Source organism: Myodes glareolus, chromosome 10 (genome assembly GCF_982192425.1).
Source record: "Myodes glareolus chromosome 10, mMyoGla1.1, whole genome shotgun sequence".
NCBI classification, from domain to species: domain Eukaryota; kingdom Metazoa; phylum Chordata; class Mammalia; order Rodentia; family Cricetidae; genus Myodes; species Myodes glareolus.
The window spans coordinates 24,029,609-24,049,063 of NC_142035.1; the positions used below are offsets into that span (position 1 = coordinate 24,029,609).

At 38.6% G+C, this 19,455-nt stretch overlaps 1 protein-coding gene across 3 annotated transcripts in view; it reads right to left on the reverse strand.

Moving 5' to 3' along the window:
* Positions 1-19,455, reverse strand: part of Itch (itchy E3 ubiquitin protein ligase) — an 84,615-nt gene that overhangs the window by 59,204 nt on the left and 5,956 nt on the right. For all 3 annotated transcript variants that reach the window (XM_048431536.3, XM_048431534.3, XM_048431535.3), the window contains exons 3-5: positions 8,243-8,333; positions 3,113-3,254; positions 808-932 (exon numbers count right to left, since the gene is read on the reverse strand). In XM_048431536.3, coding sequence (XP_048287493.1) covers positions 808-932; positions 3,113-3,254; positions 8,243-8,312 — 337 coding nt within the window. In that variant the 5' untranslated portion in view covers positions 8,313-8,333. The remainder of the gene's footprint in view (positions 1-807; positions 933-3,112; positions 3,255-8,242; positions 8,334-19,455) is intronic.

Consider the following 19,455-nt stretch of genomic DNA (forward strand, 5'->3'; position numbering starts at 1 on the left):
TTTGTTTGTTTGTTTGTTTGTTTGTTTGTTTGTTTTTCGAGACAAGGTTTGCTCTGTAGCTTTGGAGCCAGTCCTGGAAACTAGCTCTTGTAGACCAGGCTGGCCTCGAACTTACAGAGATTCACCTGCCTCTGCCTCCCTAGTGCTGGGATTAAAGGCGTGCACCACCAACTCCCAGCTAGAAAAAAAATTCCTAAAATTAAGTCAAGCATAGAAAAACAATTCACATTTAAAATATAAGATCTAACTAAAATGAATTATGATTTTAAAAATGAAAATAAAACAACCACTTAAAATAAGGAAACTTCAAAATTAAGCATTAGAAACAAACACTGAGAAATCTACCTATGCCTTTAACCCTAACATCACATTCGTTTCTCTGAATCATTTTTCCTTCATTTCTGCTTTAAATCTTTTAGTCTTTCTATAATTCACCATGTACTACTTTATTAATATTTATTTACTAAGGAAATACATATTTACTAACATAGTACATCCAAAATGAATAACCAAACCAAGATTATTCAGAGTGCTTTAAATAGCCACATAGATACTTGTAGGTTTTTTGTTTTTTGTTTTTTTTTTTTTGGCCTGGAACTTAATATATTGACCAGGCTGGCCTTGACCTTATAGAGATCCATCTGTCTCTGCTTCCTGGATGCTATAATTAAATGTGTCAACCACCCCTAGCTCAATAATCATTTAAATTTAAGGACAAATAATAATGTGAGATGTTCCACATGTTTAACATAAGAATGTCTTCCAGAAAACAGCAAGGTACATTTTCTGTTACTCTTACATACATACGTTTCATATTGTTTGACTTCAATGTTTCATAAATATCTAATGCAGCAGTTCCCAACAAAACATCAGATTTCAGGGTCTGGTGACTCCACACACGAAAATGTAATTTACTTGTAGGGGTAACAATACTGGAAGTAAAACAAGAGAAAAAGAGTGTTTTCATTAAACATCACAATGAGATCCTTAATAAGTTACAATAAAGCTTTAATGTCTAAAATCTTTTTATTGTGCTTCTTTTCTTAAATTAAAACAAATTACATTTATTTAGTTGGATGGGGAGGTTAGAGAACAGCTTGCAGGAGTTGGTTCTCTCCTTCCACCATTAGGGTTTCAGGGACCTAACTTGGTCAGTCTTAGAGGAAAGCACCTTTACCTACTGAGGTATGTGGACAGTCCCCCACTGTGTCTCTTAAAGTTTACTATTAACCAGGTGGTCTATGCTCTGAAATCTCATGAAAATTATATTTGGATACAATTGGACTTAAGACACCCTCCCCCCCACACACACAAAACAAAACTGCTTATAAGGCAACAAATTATTAAAGGAGTGTATTTAAAGAAACAATAAAATACGCCTCATAAAGATACATAATTTTATGTATCAATTTTAAAATGCACTTTTTTAAATAGTGAATTTACAATTAAATCCTTACTTATACAATGCATTTCACTGAACTTGAAGTGATTTCATTAATCCCCGCTGTAAGTGTATCATATAAGAAGGTCATTCAACTACCTGAAGTCCCTGGAACTCACAAAGAAAAATTTGACTACAAAGTTGTCCCCCTAATTTCATGAATACCACAGCATGTATCCCTTCATAATCACATGAAATAATAATAAATTAATTTAAATGAATTAAAATAGAGGCCAGAGGGATAGTTTAGTTGTTAAAAGCATCAAACATGCTTCCAAAGGATCAGAGTTTGACTCCAGCTACAGGGGATCTGTGACTCTCTTCTGGCCTCTAAGGGTACCCACAGCAAAGTACAGACAGATGCATACATGCATAAATAAATAAAAAATAAAAATAAAATTATTTTTTAAAATAAAAATAATGCTACAGAATAAAATAAAGGGTACAACTTTTTTGGCATAATATTTTTCATATATTTTTAAAATATAGCAAAATTGAATGTTGGTTTGCAGGGGCACTATAATAAAAAATGTAAAACTATTTTTTAAACAGTGTTTTACAATGTCATCCAGGTATGCCAAATACTCAAAATCCTTCTATCTTACTCAGAGGATGTCTGGAACTGTATGCATATACCACACACACACACACACACACACACACACACACACACACACACGCACGCACGCACGCGCGCGCCCCTAATTTAAAAAAAGAATTGCCAGGTAGTGAGAGTTAATCCTCTAATCCCAGCACTTGGGAGGCAGAGGCAGGTGGATCTCTGCATTTGAGGCTAACCTGGTCTACAGAGTGAGTTCCAGGACAAGTCAGGGCTACACAGAAAAATCCTGCCATGAAAAGGAAAACAAAAAAATAGGTGCGGGGCATAGAAGCACAGACCTACAATAAATTCATACAGGAGGCTTGAGGCAAAAGGGTAAAGAATTCAAGGCCAGTCTAAGCGACATAGCAAGTCCCAGGCAAGCCTGAACTATGCAGCAAAAGCCTGTCTCAAAACAGAACAAAGCAAAAACAAAAAAGTTAAAAAATTTAAAAAAAAAGTTAAAAAATAAAATAAAATAAAAAAGAGAGTCAATCTCTGAGCCTGATTTAGCCCCGGTTAAAGAAATGGGCTACTGGAACTAGAAAGATGGCTTAAGGGTTAGGAGCACTTGCTACTTTTTGCAGAGGAACTGAATTCTCTCCCTAGCGTACACACGGTCGCTAACAACCATTTGTAACTCCAGTTCCAAGGGATCTGACACCTTCTTCTGACTGCCCAGGACACTATAAACATTTGGTGCATAGTCACATATGCAGGCAAAACACACATACACATAAAATAAAATCTTTCTTAAAGGTTATTATAATGATGTAAATATAATACTAATTTATGACTTTTTTTAGAAAACTAAAATTAAAAAGGAAAGCTATTACATAGAGCTCTTTCTTTTCTTCATGGCAACTGTGATACCATTACCAACTAAACTAGGGATGATGTAGACAGGCCAGAGCTGACAGGATATTATCTAAAGAGAAGCAAAAGGAAACAGGGAGTCCTAGGAACAGGTGGGGAAAGAAAAAAGAGAAAAGGGAATGCAAAGAAAGAAGCATGTTGAAGTCACATCTCTGCTCATGTGGTCCTAAACGAGGACCACAGTGGAAACTTACACTGTAAGTGGTTGCTTCCACTTGGGACTGTTTGTATTGTTGCATTTTTCTGTCTTTTTTGACTGACCATCTACTGTGACTTCTACATAAGGACTTGGTCCAAACCAATTCTTCTTATTTTCCTTAAGTTTGGCTGAGATGACTGTAAAAGAAATGAGAACATTTGAAATATTAGTTTACTCCTTGATCAATGACATTTCATTAAAGATTAAGCTAGTTATTTGTATTTAGAAGTAGCTGTTCCCTAAAATGTTTATTAATAATTCTTGTCTATGATATTTATATTTCTTATATTTTTCCTATCTTAGTAAATATATAGATACATACAGGACTTCCACACATCAGATACTCAAATAACTTCCAAGAGACCCCTCCCCCATAGCCAGTACCAGGTCCATATAGCCATGTCCATCATGCCTGGCTCCCCAAGCAGCATAGCATGCAGTCTAACATCTAGGAACTGAGCAGGTACAGGCCCAGGGGATGGCCCTAATCTCTGACTTCCACAGATCAAGTAGTTTTCTAGCATGACTTTGACCAGAGTGCTGGGATTAAAGACATGTACCACCACAGTCTGGTTTACCCCTGGGTTTTGATGAATTGAATGTAGCAATTAAGATATGTGTTAGAGTCCACACATATGTATACATACATACATACATACATACATACATACATACATATGCATAATTTTTAAAAGGATATGGTTTGTGGCCTAACACATTCACAATCCAGAAGATGATATAAGCCAGGAATAACAGAAACTAAGTAATACATCAGGATGTGAACTGTTCTGTATTCAACAAGTATTAAAGGGAAAGAGACTGGGGGTCACTATGTAATAGGTGCCTGCCATACCTAAAGAATCTAGCAACTAACACATTTGTAATGAAAAACAAAAAAAAGAGAATCTAGCAACTCATCTTAACCCTACAGAGCTACAATGTAGAAAGTTTTAGTAAGACTAAAAACTTCTACACTTCAATGAAAAGAAGCAGTGCAGGTCTCTGGAGCAGAAACATAACCTAAGAGGTAGCATGTAAAAATATTAATCTTAAAATGATGTACAGTATGGTTGAAGGGATAAACAAAGATAAAGGCGTTACTTAGCAATAGAAACCAAAAAATTTGAATGGCCATTTTACCAAAACAGTTATAAAAATAGCCAAAAAGTACACAAAAACATGCTGAACATCTTAGCTATGGGGGAAACAAAAATCACAGCTAGCAGGATGGATATAAACAAAATGACAAAAAACAAGCATTGGCAAGAGATGGAGAAATTAGAAACCTCTTAAACTGCTGATGAAATTACATATTAGTACAGTGACTTTGAAAAATAATTTGGAATCCTCAAAATGCTAAACATGAGTCGGTACTATATGACCAAGCAATTCAGCTCCTACATACATACCCAAAGAAACAGAACGCACACATTTTTACAAAAACTGTACAAACATTCATTAACATTATCCATAAAATACTATCCATAATAAATAAAAAGTAGAAGTCTATTGAGAAGGTTCGGAGAATACAGGTGATTGCTAAGGACTTTAGCTTGATCCAAAGAACCCCAAGATGGAAGGAGAGAACCACTGCCCACTGGCTTCAATATGCATGCACACACAAATGAACACACACAAACACACACCAAATAAATCTAGAAAATAAATAAAAGCAGAAACAATCCAAACATCCATCAACAAGAAATAAATAAAATATTGTACACTAACATGATGGAGTATTATTTGGCAATAAAAAGTAATAAAGTACTGATACATGCTACAATGTGAATGAACCCTGAAAACATGCTAAGTGAAAAAAGACACAAAAGGTCACAAATTGTATAAGAGAGCTCCAAATCCATTTAAAAAGTAGGTAAGTGAGTGCCTAGATTTGGGGTAACTATTCACAGAGTAAATGGTTTGTGATGCTAATGGATATAAAGATTCTTTCTGGAGTCAAAAGTCATTCTAAAATTGTTAAAGCAGGCTTGGCGACACATCTGCAATCCCAGCACTTAGAAGGGAAGCAGGAGGTCCCCTGTACAAGGTCGTTGATGTGGGATTCCCCTCTGTAAGCTGTGAATACCACTGGTGAGTAAAGAAGCTGCCTTCGCCTGTTGCTAGGACAGAATTTAGGTAGGCAGGGAAAAATTAACTGAACTCTGGGAGAAGGAAGGTGGAGTAAGAGAGAAACCATGTAGCCCTGCCGGAGACAGATGCCAGAACTTTACCCAGTAAGCCTCTGCCACATGGTGATACAAGATTAATGGAGATGGCTTAAATTAATATGTAAGAGCTAGCCAATAAGAAGCTAGAGCTAATGGGCCAAGCAGTAATTTAATTAATATAGTTTCTCTGTGATTATTTTGGAGCTGAGCAGCTGGAAAACGAACAAGCAGCCTTCTTACATACAACAGGTCATCCTTGGTCACATATCATATGTGGCACCAGATTGAGCTAGATCTTGTCTAACAAAACAAAACACAAAATAAATAGATAAAAACAGCATGGTACATCAAATGTACCTAACATCTACAGAGTATTCCACCAAACACCAAAGAACATAAAATCTCAGGAGCCCATAGATGCTTCTCTAAAATAGATCACATACCAGGACACAAAGCCAATCATAACAAATTCAGAACAACTGAAACGACTCTGTGGATACTATCTAATCACAATGCAATAAAATCTAAAATATACATCAATCTCTAGTAATTATGAATCTCTAGTAATTATATAAATTCATGGAGATTAAACAGATCAGCTGCAAGACAGTGCTTTCTTCTATATATGACAGGGAAGTTGTACTCATGAAATCTCAACAATATTGTCACCTAAACAAGTCCTGCACAATGACAATATCAGCCGACACCAACACGGTTCAAGGAAAATCTTGTAAGACCCACCCCTAGATGAAGAGCCATAGACAACTCATGACTACTACGAGAGGGAGAATCAGTCTTCTCCAGGAAAAACACCCTAAGTTACCCAACTCCAAGTAGTCAGCCCGAAGAGGTCACACATTTGAATAGGGAAGAACATAGGAGTTAGTGGGGAGTGTAAGAATTAAGAATATTTTCTCTAAATTTGCTAAATACAAATGACCTAGATATTGTAACTGCAATTCTTACTTAATAACTACTTTTGTTATATATAGTTTTACTATGTTAAAGTTAAAATTCTTCTTTTTAATTAGACAAAAGAGAGAAATGCTGTGGAATAATCCCTTTGTAAACTGTGTAAGATTTGTTGCTGTGATTAGTTTAATAATAAAAATAACTGACTGGCCAGTAGCCAAGCAGGCAGAATAGGCAGAACAACCAAACTAAGGATGCTAGGAAGAAGGAGGGCAGAGTCATAAGAGTTGCCAGGAGAAAGAGGGCGCAAGACATGCTTGAAAGAAAGGTAAAGCCACGAGCCACAGGACAACAATCAAATTAACAGAAATGGGCTAATTTTGTAGTCAGATTGATGACTATCTTACATGTCACCACAGAACACCTTTATTCAGCTACTGATGGAAACAGGCAGAAACCCACAGCGGAGCACTGGGCTGAGCTCCCAAAGTCCAGTCAAAGAGTGGGAAGAGTGAGAATATGACAAAGAGGTCAAGACCATGATGAGACACCTACTGAAACAGTCTACCTGAGCTAATGGGAGCTCACCAACTCTATCTAGACAGGGAAGGAACCAGGATAGGCCAAATTAGACCCTCTGAATGTGGGTGACAGTTGTGTGGCTGGGGAAGACTGTGGGGCCACTGGATTTATGTCTACAGCTTGTACTGGCTTTTTGGAATCCATTCTCTTTGCTGGATACCTTGCTCAAACTAGACATACTAGGGAGGGTCTTGGACCTTCCCCAAAGCAATGCATCTTACCCTCTCTGAGGAGTGGATGGGGGGTGGGTGGAGAAAGGTGGAGGGAATAGGAGGAGGAGAGGGAGTGGGAAATGGGATTGGTATGTAAAATGAAAAAAAGAGGGCTGGAGAGATGGCTCAGTGGTTAAGAGCATTGCCTGCTCTTCCAAAGGTTTTGAGTTCAATTCCCAGCAACCATATGGTGGCTCACAACCTGTAATGAGATCTGGTGCCCTCTCTGGCCTGCAGGCACACATGTAGGCAGATATTGAATGCATAATAAATGAATAAATATTAAAAAAAAAATGAAAAAAAGATTTTTTTTTCCTTTTTTTAAAAAAAAAAAAGAAGGGGGCTGGTGAGATGGCTCAGTGGTTAAGAGCACTGACTGTTCCTCCAGAGGACCCAGGTTCAATTCCCAGCACCCACATGGCAGCTCGCAGCTGTCTTTAAATCCAGTTCAAGAGAATCTGACATCATTATATCAATGAGCATGAAACAAAGTTAAATAAAGTTTAAAAAAAAAAAAGAAGAAGAAAAGAAAAAAATAGGTTAATTTAAAATGCAAGAGTTAGCAAGTGACAAGCCTGACCTACTGGCAGAGCATTTACAACAATAATACTCTCTTGTACTTATTTGGGAAGCAGCTGCCAGGACTGAAAACCTGTCTACAGGGGAGGAAGGGAAATAATGTAAATGCAGTACTTATACATGAAATTCTCAAAATTTTTTAAAAGATAAATAAATAATAAAATTGATTGTGATGATAATGGTTCAATTCTATTTATAAATCAATAAAATTATCAATAACCAACAGTAATTGCCTAGATACCAGTTTAATGGAGGAGAATGAATCTATAAAATGTTTTGAGATAAAAAATTATTTTTATATATCTCAACATTCTGTTCATGTTTTCATTCATCAAATACTGATTAGGTGCCGAAGATGTAATAGCCCACTAAAGATTTTGTTCTCATAAGATTTAAGAAAACTTTGATTTCTTTTTTTAAATTTAGACACATATATGTGTATGTGAATGTCACATATGAGTGTAGGTGTCCTCAGAGGTCAGATGAGGTTATTGGGTCCTCTGGAGTTGGAATTGTGAACCTCCATGTATGATCTTGGTACTGGAAAGTGAACCAGGGTCTACTAGAAGAAGAGTAAGTGCTCTTAACCACTGAGCCATCTCTCCAGTCACCAAGATTATTTTTTAACAGAGGAGGCAGAGATATAAGGTATTGTATCTTTTTAAGTCTTACCAGTGATCTGAAGTTGTGATTTCATGATCAAGCTACCCACTGAACGAAACTTTGATCCACTGTCAGACATACCATCAATAAGACAGCAAACCTGAAAACAAAACAAATGAGATACTTTTAGCATCAAAATTTTCCATTTAAAAATATGTAAATAGCTAGTCCTGGCCTTTCATACTAAATGCTTCATAATAATCAGTGGTCTTCATATTGCTAAATACAATTTTTAACTCTAGCATTTGTTCTGTTATCAGTAAAATTTAAACTTCTTCCTCTAGTATAAACAATGCTCTTCCCTTGAGTTCCCAAGACCCATTTTCTAACTCTATGGTCTTCTGATTATTTCTTCTCCATTGCTTTAAAGATTCCTTTTCCTGGGGCTGAAGAGATGGCTCTGTGCCTAAGAATACTTGCTGCTCTTACTGAGGACCCCAGGTCTGTTCCCAGCACCCACATGGAGGGTCAGAATAATCTGTATTTCCCGTACTAGAAGATCCAATGCCCTCTTTTTGCCTCCTCAGGCACCAGGTACACAGGTGGTACACAGACATATATATGCAGGTAAAACACTCATACACATAAAAGAACATAATTTTTTAAATTTATGCTCTTCTCTCTGCTCCTAATGTTGGCTCATGCTGGCTCAATTACCAGTTCTCTCTATATTCATTTTCTTGAGGACACTATCAGGTCCTAGAGTTTTAAACTACATCTATATAAAAATATGATGCGGGCTGGAGAGATAGCTCAGAGGTTAAGAGCACTGATTGACTTCCAGAGGTCCTGAGTTCAATTCCCAGCAACCCCATGATGGTTCACAATCATCTGTTATAAGATCTGATACCCTCTTCTGGACTGCAGGAATACACGCAGGCAGAACACCGTATATATAATAAATAAATAAATCTTAAAAAACAAAAACAAAACATGAAGCAACCAACTAAATCTCTGGTCCAGATCTTACTTCCAAAACCTAAAATCTTCACTTGGTTATCTTAGCAATCTCATACTAAATACACCCCAAACTCAACTCCTGATCTTTTCTGCAGACCGCTACCCTGAGTACTCTCCCCAGTAAGTCTTAATTCTGTCTTTTAGATGTTCAAGCTAAAAACTTTGGGATCAATCATGACAACTTCCTTGCCTACAAATTAAGTATATCTGATGCATTAGTAGTCACCTAATCTTGAAAGAAATGAGATATAATGTAAAAATTTCAACTCTGCATTGATGATGTTACTGTCTATTTCCCAAGGGAACCTCAGAAACATCACAAACATTCTGTAATTTATTACCTAGTCCTCAATATCCAAAAACTATTTACTAAAGATCTATGACAAAAAATAATAAGGAAATACAGAAGCAAGCAAGAAGCAAAATTCCTTGAGATCTTAAAATAAGACAGAGGGGAGTAGGTAGGAAACCCTGTAACTTAAATATTATTTCTTCCTTTTCTTTCCTATTGATTCCTTATTGTATACAACTCCTCTTAAACTACTGTAACAGCTCAACATTCCACATGGAAAAAAAAAAGAACACAAAGTAATGTTCCATTCTTTTCCAGAAAAAAGAACTGTGGGCTAAGGGTGTAGCTCAGTTGGCAGGCTGCATGGATAGCACATATGAAGTCCCGGTTACAGTCCACAGCACTGCACAAAACCTGGGCATGGTGATTCATGACTAATCCCAGGACTCCAGAAGTAAAAGCAAAAAGAATCAGAAGTTCAAGATCATCATTAGCTATGTAGCTAGTTAGAAGCTAGCCTGAGTTATACGAAACTCTAGTCTCAAAAAGAAAAAAAAATTAAAAACTGACTATAAAAATCAATGGGGAGCCAGGAGCAGTGGCACATGCCTTTAATCCCAGCACTCGGAAGGTGGATCTCTTTAAGTTCAAGGACAACTAAGACTGTCTCAAAAAAAATTAAAATAAAATAAAGTATGAAACAAACAATATCAATACCTTCCTAGAAAACTAAGAAATTCTATAAAGCAGGCTGGAGAGATGGCTCAGTGGTTAAGAGCACTACCTGCTCGTCTAAAGGCCTTGAGTTCAATTCCCAGCAACCACATGGTGGCTCACAACCATCTGTAATGAGATCCGGTGCCCTCTTCTGGCCTGCAGACATGCACGTAGTCAGAATACTGTATACACAATAAATAAATAAATCGTTAAAAAAAAAAGAAAGAAATTCTATAAAGCTAAAAATAAGCTAGGAAACTGACCTGTATCACTGACAAAATGAAACTAGGAAACCTTGTAAGTGAAAAAAAAAAACCAACAAGAAAATGTTTTATCTAAGAAGCCAACTTTTGGGCCTGAGAGACGGCTGCTCAGCAGTTGAAAGTGTATACCACTACTGAAGAGGACCCAAGTCCAGGTCCCAGCACCCACACCGGGTGGCTCACAACTGTCTGTTCCAGGGGTAAAAGTCCAGTTCCAGAGGTCCCACACTCCTGACCTCCAAGGACATCATACTGAAACGTACTACTCACACAGAGAGATGCAGACAAATAATTAAAAATAGAAATAAAAAAATTGCTTTTAAAAAGTAAAAGATTAAAAGCCAACTATTGTTGAGTAAGTACTGAAACTTGTCAACACAAAACAATCTCATGGGTATAAGAAAAAATGAGTGTTTGGTACTCTTGGAACTCAGGCACAATTAAGATAAAAAATATATAAAAAGATTTTGACTTTCAACTTGTTAGAAGTTTAGGAGCTGTAGTAGACAACCTCCAAGGGAGCCGAAGGAAGCCTTCCTTTAAGCGTTTGTATTCCTCTCCCCAGTGGAATGCTGGCCTCTGTGACCAACAGAATAGGTGGAAGTAAAAAAGCTTTTTCCAAAGCTATATCATGCTGGGTGGTAGTGGCGCACACCTTTAATCCCAGCACTCAGGAGGCAGAGGCAGGCAGATCTCTGTGAGTTCAAGGCCAGCCTGGTCTACAGAGTGAGTTCTAGCTCTGACTTCATAGCTACTGAGAAACCCTGTCTCAAAAAAACAAAAACGAAAAACAAAACACAATATAAGCTTTGTCTTGCTTTCCAGGATCATCAGCTCTGGGAGGAGCCAGCACCACACCATGAAGATTCAAGCAGTCCTAAGAAAAAAGGAGCTGAAGCTCCCCACTGAGAGCCGGCACTAGTTTTTACCAAACAGGAGTAAGAACGTGGAAGCACAGCTCCAGTGCCACCAAGACAAAGCTGAATGAGGGCTGCCATCCATCCCAAGAAGCCCTGAGGCACAGCAGGTAGACTAGCTGCTCCCATTTTCTGAGCCATAAAAATTGTAAAAATATATCAAACAGCTGTCAGTTAAGGAATTAAGTCGTGTGGTGAGTTATACACTACAGCTATGGAAATCTATCATTCTTGATAAAAACTGTTCAACCTGAATCCAGTAATAAAGAAATAATTATAGTCAAACTGTACAACAAACACTCTACAGATCAACTGACACAGATGCTCCCAAATGTGAGCCTCACGAAATACATAAGAGGACTCTATAAAGAGAAAGCCTAGAGACAGTCTAATGTAACTCTGGAGACAACTGCGGATCTCCAGGAGTTGGACACCAGCCTGTTCTACATAGTGAATTCCAAGTCAGCCAGTGCTCATAGTAAGATTTTGTGTGTGTGTGTGTGTGTGTGTGTGTGTGTATAACAAGATGTGTTAATACTATTACACTATTATATTACTGTTGTGTAGCAATTTCCTCCAAAACAAAACAAAATATTCCATTCCATTTTAGAGGGAAAATTCAGGAAATCCCTGAAGTTGGCCACTCACTAAAACCTTCCCTCCTGAAAGACAGCTTAGAGACTCCTCAGGCCAGCAAAACTGCCTGGGAAAGACTCTCCAAACCATTGAGCTGTCTCCAAGTTGTGCAGTGACCTCCAGGTTTCCAACTTTCATGTTCTGTTGTCTCCCATGCTGGGGTGGCTTTTGATGATGCAGTCATCTTTAGGCCATTTCTGCTCTTGTAAATACTTGCACCCATACTCCTGTAAGTAACCCCAATAAAACTTCATTGGTTCACTAAATTGGACTTCAATGGTATCTGTACTCTCGTCTATTGTTGACTCCCTATCTGGCGTAAGCAGATACTTATTTGCATCCCCCCAAGAACATGGGAAAATCTCTTTCTTCTTCTCAGAAGTAGTACAAAAACTTTGAGGTAAGATGATGACTATAAGTTTTGTTTATTTAGTTTCTTTTTTCTGAGACTGCTTGTCTAATTTGTGCATTATATTTGGTGTACACAAATTTGTGTATGCAGGCATATGCATGTATGAAGATCAGAGGCCATAAGATTTCCATCTTCTATCATTCTTTGCCTTATTCCTTTAAGGCAGAGTCTCTCCCAGAACCTGAAGCTTGTATTGTTGTTGTTGTTATTTTGTTTTTTAGCCTGCAAGTCCCAGTGATCCTCCTGGCTGTGACTCCTCATTGGTGCTGGAGGTGCAGGTGATACGCAACTTGTCACAGATGCTGAGATCCAAACTCAGGTCCTCACAATAGTGCAGCAAGCGCTCTTAACCACAAGCCACCTCTCCAACCCTGGTTTTTAGTTTGTTGTTTTTGTTTGTTTTGACACAGAGTCTCACACTGCAGTTCAGACTGTTCTGAAACTCACTGCATAATCCAGACTAGCCTTGAAATCCCAGCAATCCTCCTGCCTCAGCCTCCCAAATATTAGAAGTAGAGGCATGAGCTTAGAAGCTTTTACACAGAACAGCAGGACAAAAGACTCTGTCTCAACAAGGTGGAAAAATGAGAAATGACTCCCAGAAAAATCCGCTACCTGCACTGCTCTCTGACTCTACGTACATATCTTCTCTCTCTCTCTCTCTCTCTCTCTCTCTCTCTCTCTCTCTCTCTCACACACACACACACACACACACACACACATTTTCCCTAGATCTGGAAGCATAACTCAGAGGTAAAACACTTGCTTAAGTACTAGTACCACAAAAAAATGTTGAAAAACTTTACAAATTAAATAAATAAACAAACAAACAAAAACATCACTTGGGGATGGGGTGCTGGCATTGCAGGAATGAACCACCATGCCCAGCTTATACTGTTACAGTAGACCTAGGAAACCAACACACCCATATTCCACACTTCTATTTATACAACATTCTTTTTTTAAGGCAGATTCTTATACTTGTAGTTCAAGCTAGCCTCAAACTCATAGCTGATGAATCTCAAATTCAAGGTTGGACTGGGCTACAAAGACAGACCCTGTCTCACAATTTAAAAGTAGAGTATGGTGTCTCAAGTTTATAATCACAGCACATGAGAGGTCAGAGAAGGAAGATTACCATGAATGGCATACCAGCTTGGACTTCCAAGTAAGATCCTGGCTCAAAAAGAATATGAAAGGACAGGGATGTAGCTCAGTTGGTACAGTTCCCGACTTGCATGTAAGCAGTCCTAGTTTTGATTCCCCAGTACCACAAAGTGGTAGTAGAAGCTCAACAAGTTCAAAGTCAAAGGGACTGGTGAGTGGCTCAGCCGGCAAAGCACTTGCTGCACAAGTTTCACAATTTATGTTCAATACCTGGAACCCATGTAATGGTAGAAGGAGAGAACCAACTCTAAAACATATTCTGGGGGCTGAAGAGATGGCTCAGTGGTTAAGAGCACCAACTGTTCTTCCAGAGGACCCAGGTTCAACTCCCATCACCCACAACTGTCACACAGGCATGCGGGTAGGCAAAATACCAATGCATATAAAATAAAACTAAGAATTATCAACAAAACATATTTTGACCTCCACTGGAAAATGACCCCACCCAAACCCACTAATAATAAATAAAATTTATAAAGTTCAAGGTCATTCTTTGCTATGTGGGGAGCACAAAGTCCACCTACAACACGAGTCTCTGTTTCAAACAAGAAAGCACTAGTAATAAGGAGCCAATGATACCTGAACAGTTGTCCCCTTAGAAGAGCAAGAGTTCCCAAGTTCAAAAAGTTTCAATCTGGTATATCATTACAGACTTAAATGTTTATCTAGCTCTTCAAACACCCAAATCTACAATATTCTCCCTACAAAGGTTTTCTACACCAATATAACTTTAAAGTCAAGATTTATCTAAATGACAAGCAAAGCTGAAGTAATGCTGGCAACCCATAACAAACAGCATTTCACACTTTCTGTAAATCAAGCCTGGTTCAAGGAGAGACATGACCCCTAAGAATATTCCTAAATTACAGATGAAAATTAGGATTGTGTGTGTGTTAATTTACAGATGAGAAAACTAAGGCGCAAACAGGTTAAACAATGGCCAAGGTCATACTGCAAACATGAAAACCCCCAGTCTCCCTAACTCTAAAGCAGTCAGTCCCTATAAATGTGAATCTTTAGTGTCCTTTCCTATAATCAAGACTGCACTTTAGAGCTTTGTCCTTATTTACACTAAGGACTAAGAAACGAAATAGTTTACCTAAATGTAGACGACAGATAAAGGTGCTTGCTGCCAAATCCAACAATTCAAGTTTGATCCCCAAAACTCACAAGGTGGAAGGGGAGAAATGACTCCTGCGATCTATCCTGACCTCCACACGTGCACTACAGCACATCTGCCCCCGATACAAATAAACACATGCAATAAAAAAAAGTTTTGCTGGGTGATGGTGGCACACACCTTTAATCCCAGCACTTGAGAGGCAGAGGCAGGGAGATTTCTGAGTTCAAGACCAGCCTGGTCTACAGAGTTCCAGGACAGCCAGGGTTGTTACACAAAGAAACCCTGTCTCAAGGGAAAAAAAGGAAAGAAAGAAAGAAAGAAAGAAAGAAAGAAAGAAAGAAAGAAAGAAAGAAAGAAAGAAAGAAAGAAGGTTTTCTTTAATAAAATGTGAAACCCAATAAAATAATAACTATTTCTTCAGAAAATAAAGTTATTGTGAGGCTGAAGGACGGTTCAGTGGATAAAACACGTGCTGTGCACAAGCATGAGAAACTGAGTTCAAACCTAAGCACCCACATAAAAAGCCAGGGATGACCACGCCACAAACACCAGTGTTGTGAAGAACACAGGCAAGACAACTGCTGGGGTTGCCGGCAGCCAGACTAGCTCTAAGTTCTGCAAGGGACTCTATGTTAGGGGCATAAGGTGCAGAGCTGATGTCCTCCTTTGTCCTTTGAGAATAGGCACACACATAGACACAGTCACCACACACAAACACACACAAAACAAAAAAACAGAAAGAAAGAAAGCCACTGTTAGACTTTCTGTGCTTAAGCTCAATATAAAGGAGTTCCTACTATAAATGGCAGGGTATGAAAACGCTGCTCTTTTCTGGAATAGAAAAATATCTAAATATTAGGATAATGTCTCTAGGTGTGGGAACTACAAGTTTCTTCATAGCAAACACTGCTTTTTATTCTTGCTTTCTCTTTTCTTTTCTTCTCTTGAGAAGGATCTCAGTAGACCCAGGGGTTTCAAACTTGCTATATAACTGAAAATGACCATGAATTTCTGATCCTCCTAAGTGCTGGGATCACTCTGCCATGCTTTTGGGCTGAAGCAAAGGCTCAGTGGTCTACCTACACTTCCAGAACCATAATTCACTATTGTTTTTAAATACAGTCCAGGTTGGTACTTAGCAGAAGGGCACTTAGAATAACACTCCATTATTTTAAAGAAACCAGGAACCATGAGATAAACATCTTAAATTTCAATACCACCTAACCTTTTAATAATATTTATTATATTGAAGTGTGGCTGTTGGCAAGTAGTTTTACTTTCCTAAACAAAAAACCAAAACCCTACAAAGTCCTTAAAGCAGGAGGAATTTCACGTTTGAGTAACCCTTGGAACCTCATACAGAAGCAGTTCAACAAACACTTGTGAAGTATTATCAACTTAAGCCAGTATTGTGGTCCACGTCTATAATCCCAGCACTGGGAGGTAAAGGTAGGAGGTTAACGAGTGCAGGACGAGCATCAGCTACACAGCAACTTAGAGGCCAATCTGGGTTACATGAGAGCCTCTTTCAAAAAATAACAAAACCCACTAACGTTTCTATGCTTTGTTTCCTTCAAGTCTTTGTGCCGAAGTTTAAAGCAGAAATTAAGACAACATAGCTTTTCATTTTTTTACTCTTTTAAAGACAGGGTCTCTCTGTAGACCAGGCAGACCAGGCTCGCCTCAAACTCAAAGATAGCCACCTGCCTCTGTCTCCAGGTGGTGGAATTATGTCTGGCTCTGGCTTCTCATTTGTAAAACAGTGACTATTAGAAAACCTCACATTACTGGTAACAGTCATATCATGATGTCAACAAAGCCCTAGAAAAGTAGTGACTCAGCACACGAAACCCAGGGCATAGTCAGAGTGGACAAGAAGGCATCTGAGAGGTCACGGGCAAACATTCAGTAGACAGTGGAACGTGGGGCACCCTTGGAACCCCAGCACTTGGGAGGATCACACTTCAAGGCCACCCTTAGCTACAGTGAGTCTAAGGCCAGCTTTAAGCTATCCAGTCGTTTCTTTTTCTTTTTGGGGGAGGCGGTGGTGGATATAAGACTCTGAAAGATTTAAATCAACTGCCCAAGATTACAGAATACAAAAACTACAATTTAAGTCTCCCAAGTATCTTTCCAAAACGAACTGCTTCATGAGCTGGGGTAAAAAGGCTACTTTGAGGAACATTTTGAAGATATTTGGAAAAAGAAACAATCTTTCTCAGTACACTTCTTTTCTAGGAAACTTCTTTACTTCTGGTAAGATAGGCCATCACTGAAGGGATGGAAATTAATTTTCTTCTTTTATTGTAGATAACACCTTCTTTTCCCCCTTTTAAAAGTCTACATATTTCATTTTCATACCTTGTAACAATGTGAAACAACTTTGCAACCTCATTTACCTACTCTCCCTTGTATCCATTTCCTTTCTATTATCGTTCACAAATCACATCATCATATCCTTCCTTTCTCTCCACAGCTATCAAAAAGAGCAGAACAGTTAAGCAAGCATTTAATTATAGCAAATGAGATTTCTTTACATAAGCCAATCAAAGCCTTGTTCTATCTTAAGCATTTATAAAGAAACTAGTTAACACAAACACAAACTAAATCAAAAGGTCACACAGGTGAGAGAATAATAAACACTAATGCTCACAGTGAGGACAAAGCAAGAACATGTATGCCAATACACATGGTAATGACGGTGATTGGCAACTTAGTCTCCAGGTTATGAGGCACTAATCCCCAGTAACCACTTTCTTTTCCATTCTTTCATTCTTTGCTTTTCTTCTTTTGGTGTTTATTTGTGTGTATTTTTTGAGATGAGGTCTCAGGTAGTGCAGGCTACCTCAAACTTGCTATGTAACCAAGGATAGCCTTATACTCTGGATCATTCAGCTTGGATTGCCCTAGAAGTCACTATGTAGACCTGTAACTTACAAAGATCTGCCAGTCTCTGCCTCCCAAGAGCTAGGATTAAAGGAAGAATGTGCCACAATGCCCTGGGGGTGCCTATGATGGTCAGAGGACAACTCCTGGGAGTCAGCTCTCTCCTTCTATTTCAGAGTCTTGGAATCTAACTTGAGTCACCAGGATGTTCAACAAGCACTTATATTTGCTGCCCCGTCTCACTGGTAATGAATGCTGTGTGTGTGTGTGTGTGTGTGTGTGTGTGTGTGTGTGTACGCACTCACTTGTGCATGCGTGTGGTATATGATACATGTATTTTGGGTACATAAGTATTGAGGCTAGATGTCAGCTTGCTTGCTTGCTTTCTATCTTTAAGCCTGAGGGCAATTTTATTAGAATTTAAAAAAAAAAAAAATCTGAGAACAGGCAAGCTGCAAATTCCAGCAGCTGTCAGAAGGGAAATGACAAGAGGAAGAGAAAAAGGCATGCCATTTAAACCAACATGTTCAGCAGTGGAGGTTAGCCATGTGATGGACAAGCAGTACAGATGAAAGTGGGGAGAGGGCTATAACTTCAAAAACAAAGAAAAGAGTGAAAGCCCAGCATACCATGAAAGACTCAGAGAAGAGGGTACATTTAACACAGTTATGTGGCCTTAGTTCCATAAGCAACTGCCCAATTCTCTCCTGTTTTACATCTTCATTTCTTGAGACAAGATCGCTCTCACTGATCCTGACGCCCACTGATATTTCTAGGCAGACTAGTGAATGAGTTTAGAGATTTGTCTGTCTCTGCTCCACACTCCCCATTGTGGGCAGGAGTTACAGGCACAAGCCACTGTGCCTGGCTTTTTAGGTGGGTTCTGGTGACCCAAACTCAGGTCCTCAAGCTAGTTTTAGGCAGACACTATACCAACTAAGCCATTTCCAGAGCTCAAATTTTACTTTTAGTGAATTTCAAGTCCCTTATTATTACTGGGTTTTGAAGGGGATAAGAAGAGAGAAAGACTCACCAGGTAGCCCAGGCTAACCTCAAATTCACAAGTTTCCTACTTCAGTCTTACAAGAGCTGGTTTACAGTTATTAGCCACTATGTCCAACAGGTATTCAAATTGTATTCATTTTTAACTAAATTTGTATCCTTTGTCCAATACCTCCCCATTTTCTATACATAACTCTTGGTAGCACCCTTCTCTCCATTTCTAAGAGTGCCTTTATTCTATATATATAAGTGAAATGATACATTTACCTGTGCACTAATTTACCTGACATAATGTCTTTCAGGTTTACCTATGCTCTCCCAAATGGGCAGACTTCCTTCTATTTTAAGGCTATCATATATGTGTGTGTGTTCATACTTACCCATTTATCTATTAACAGACATAGCTATGTTTCTATTATCTTGGTTATTGTAAATAACACTGCAACAAACCTGTAGTAGTGCAGGCATTTCTCAGGGATAGTGATTATAATTCCTTTGGGCATATACCTCCAAATTCCCTCTTAAGTTTCCTTACCTAACTGTGGTAGTTCACTTTCACCTGCACTACTTCATTTTACATTTTTCTCATTACCCTTCCCCCCATCTTTCTCTACTCTATTTTGTTTTAAGGAGACAGAGTCTTATTATGTCACACTGGCTGACCTGGAGCTTGCTCTGTAAACATGCTGGCTTCAAATTGACAGAGATCCGCTTGCCTCTGATTCTAGGGTGCTGGGATTAAAGGTGCGCCACCATTCACAGCTCTGCTCTTTCTTGATCTTTCTATATTTATTTATAAACATGTCTGCATGTCTGCCTGCACACCAGAAAAGGGCGCCAGATCCCA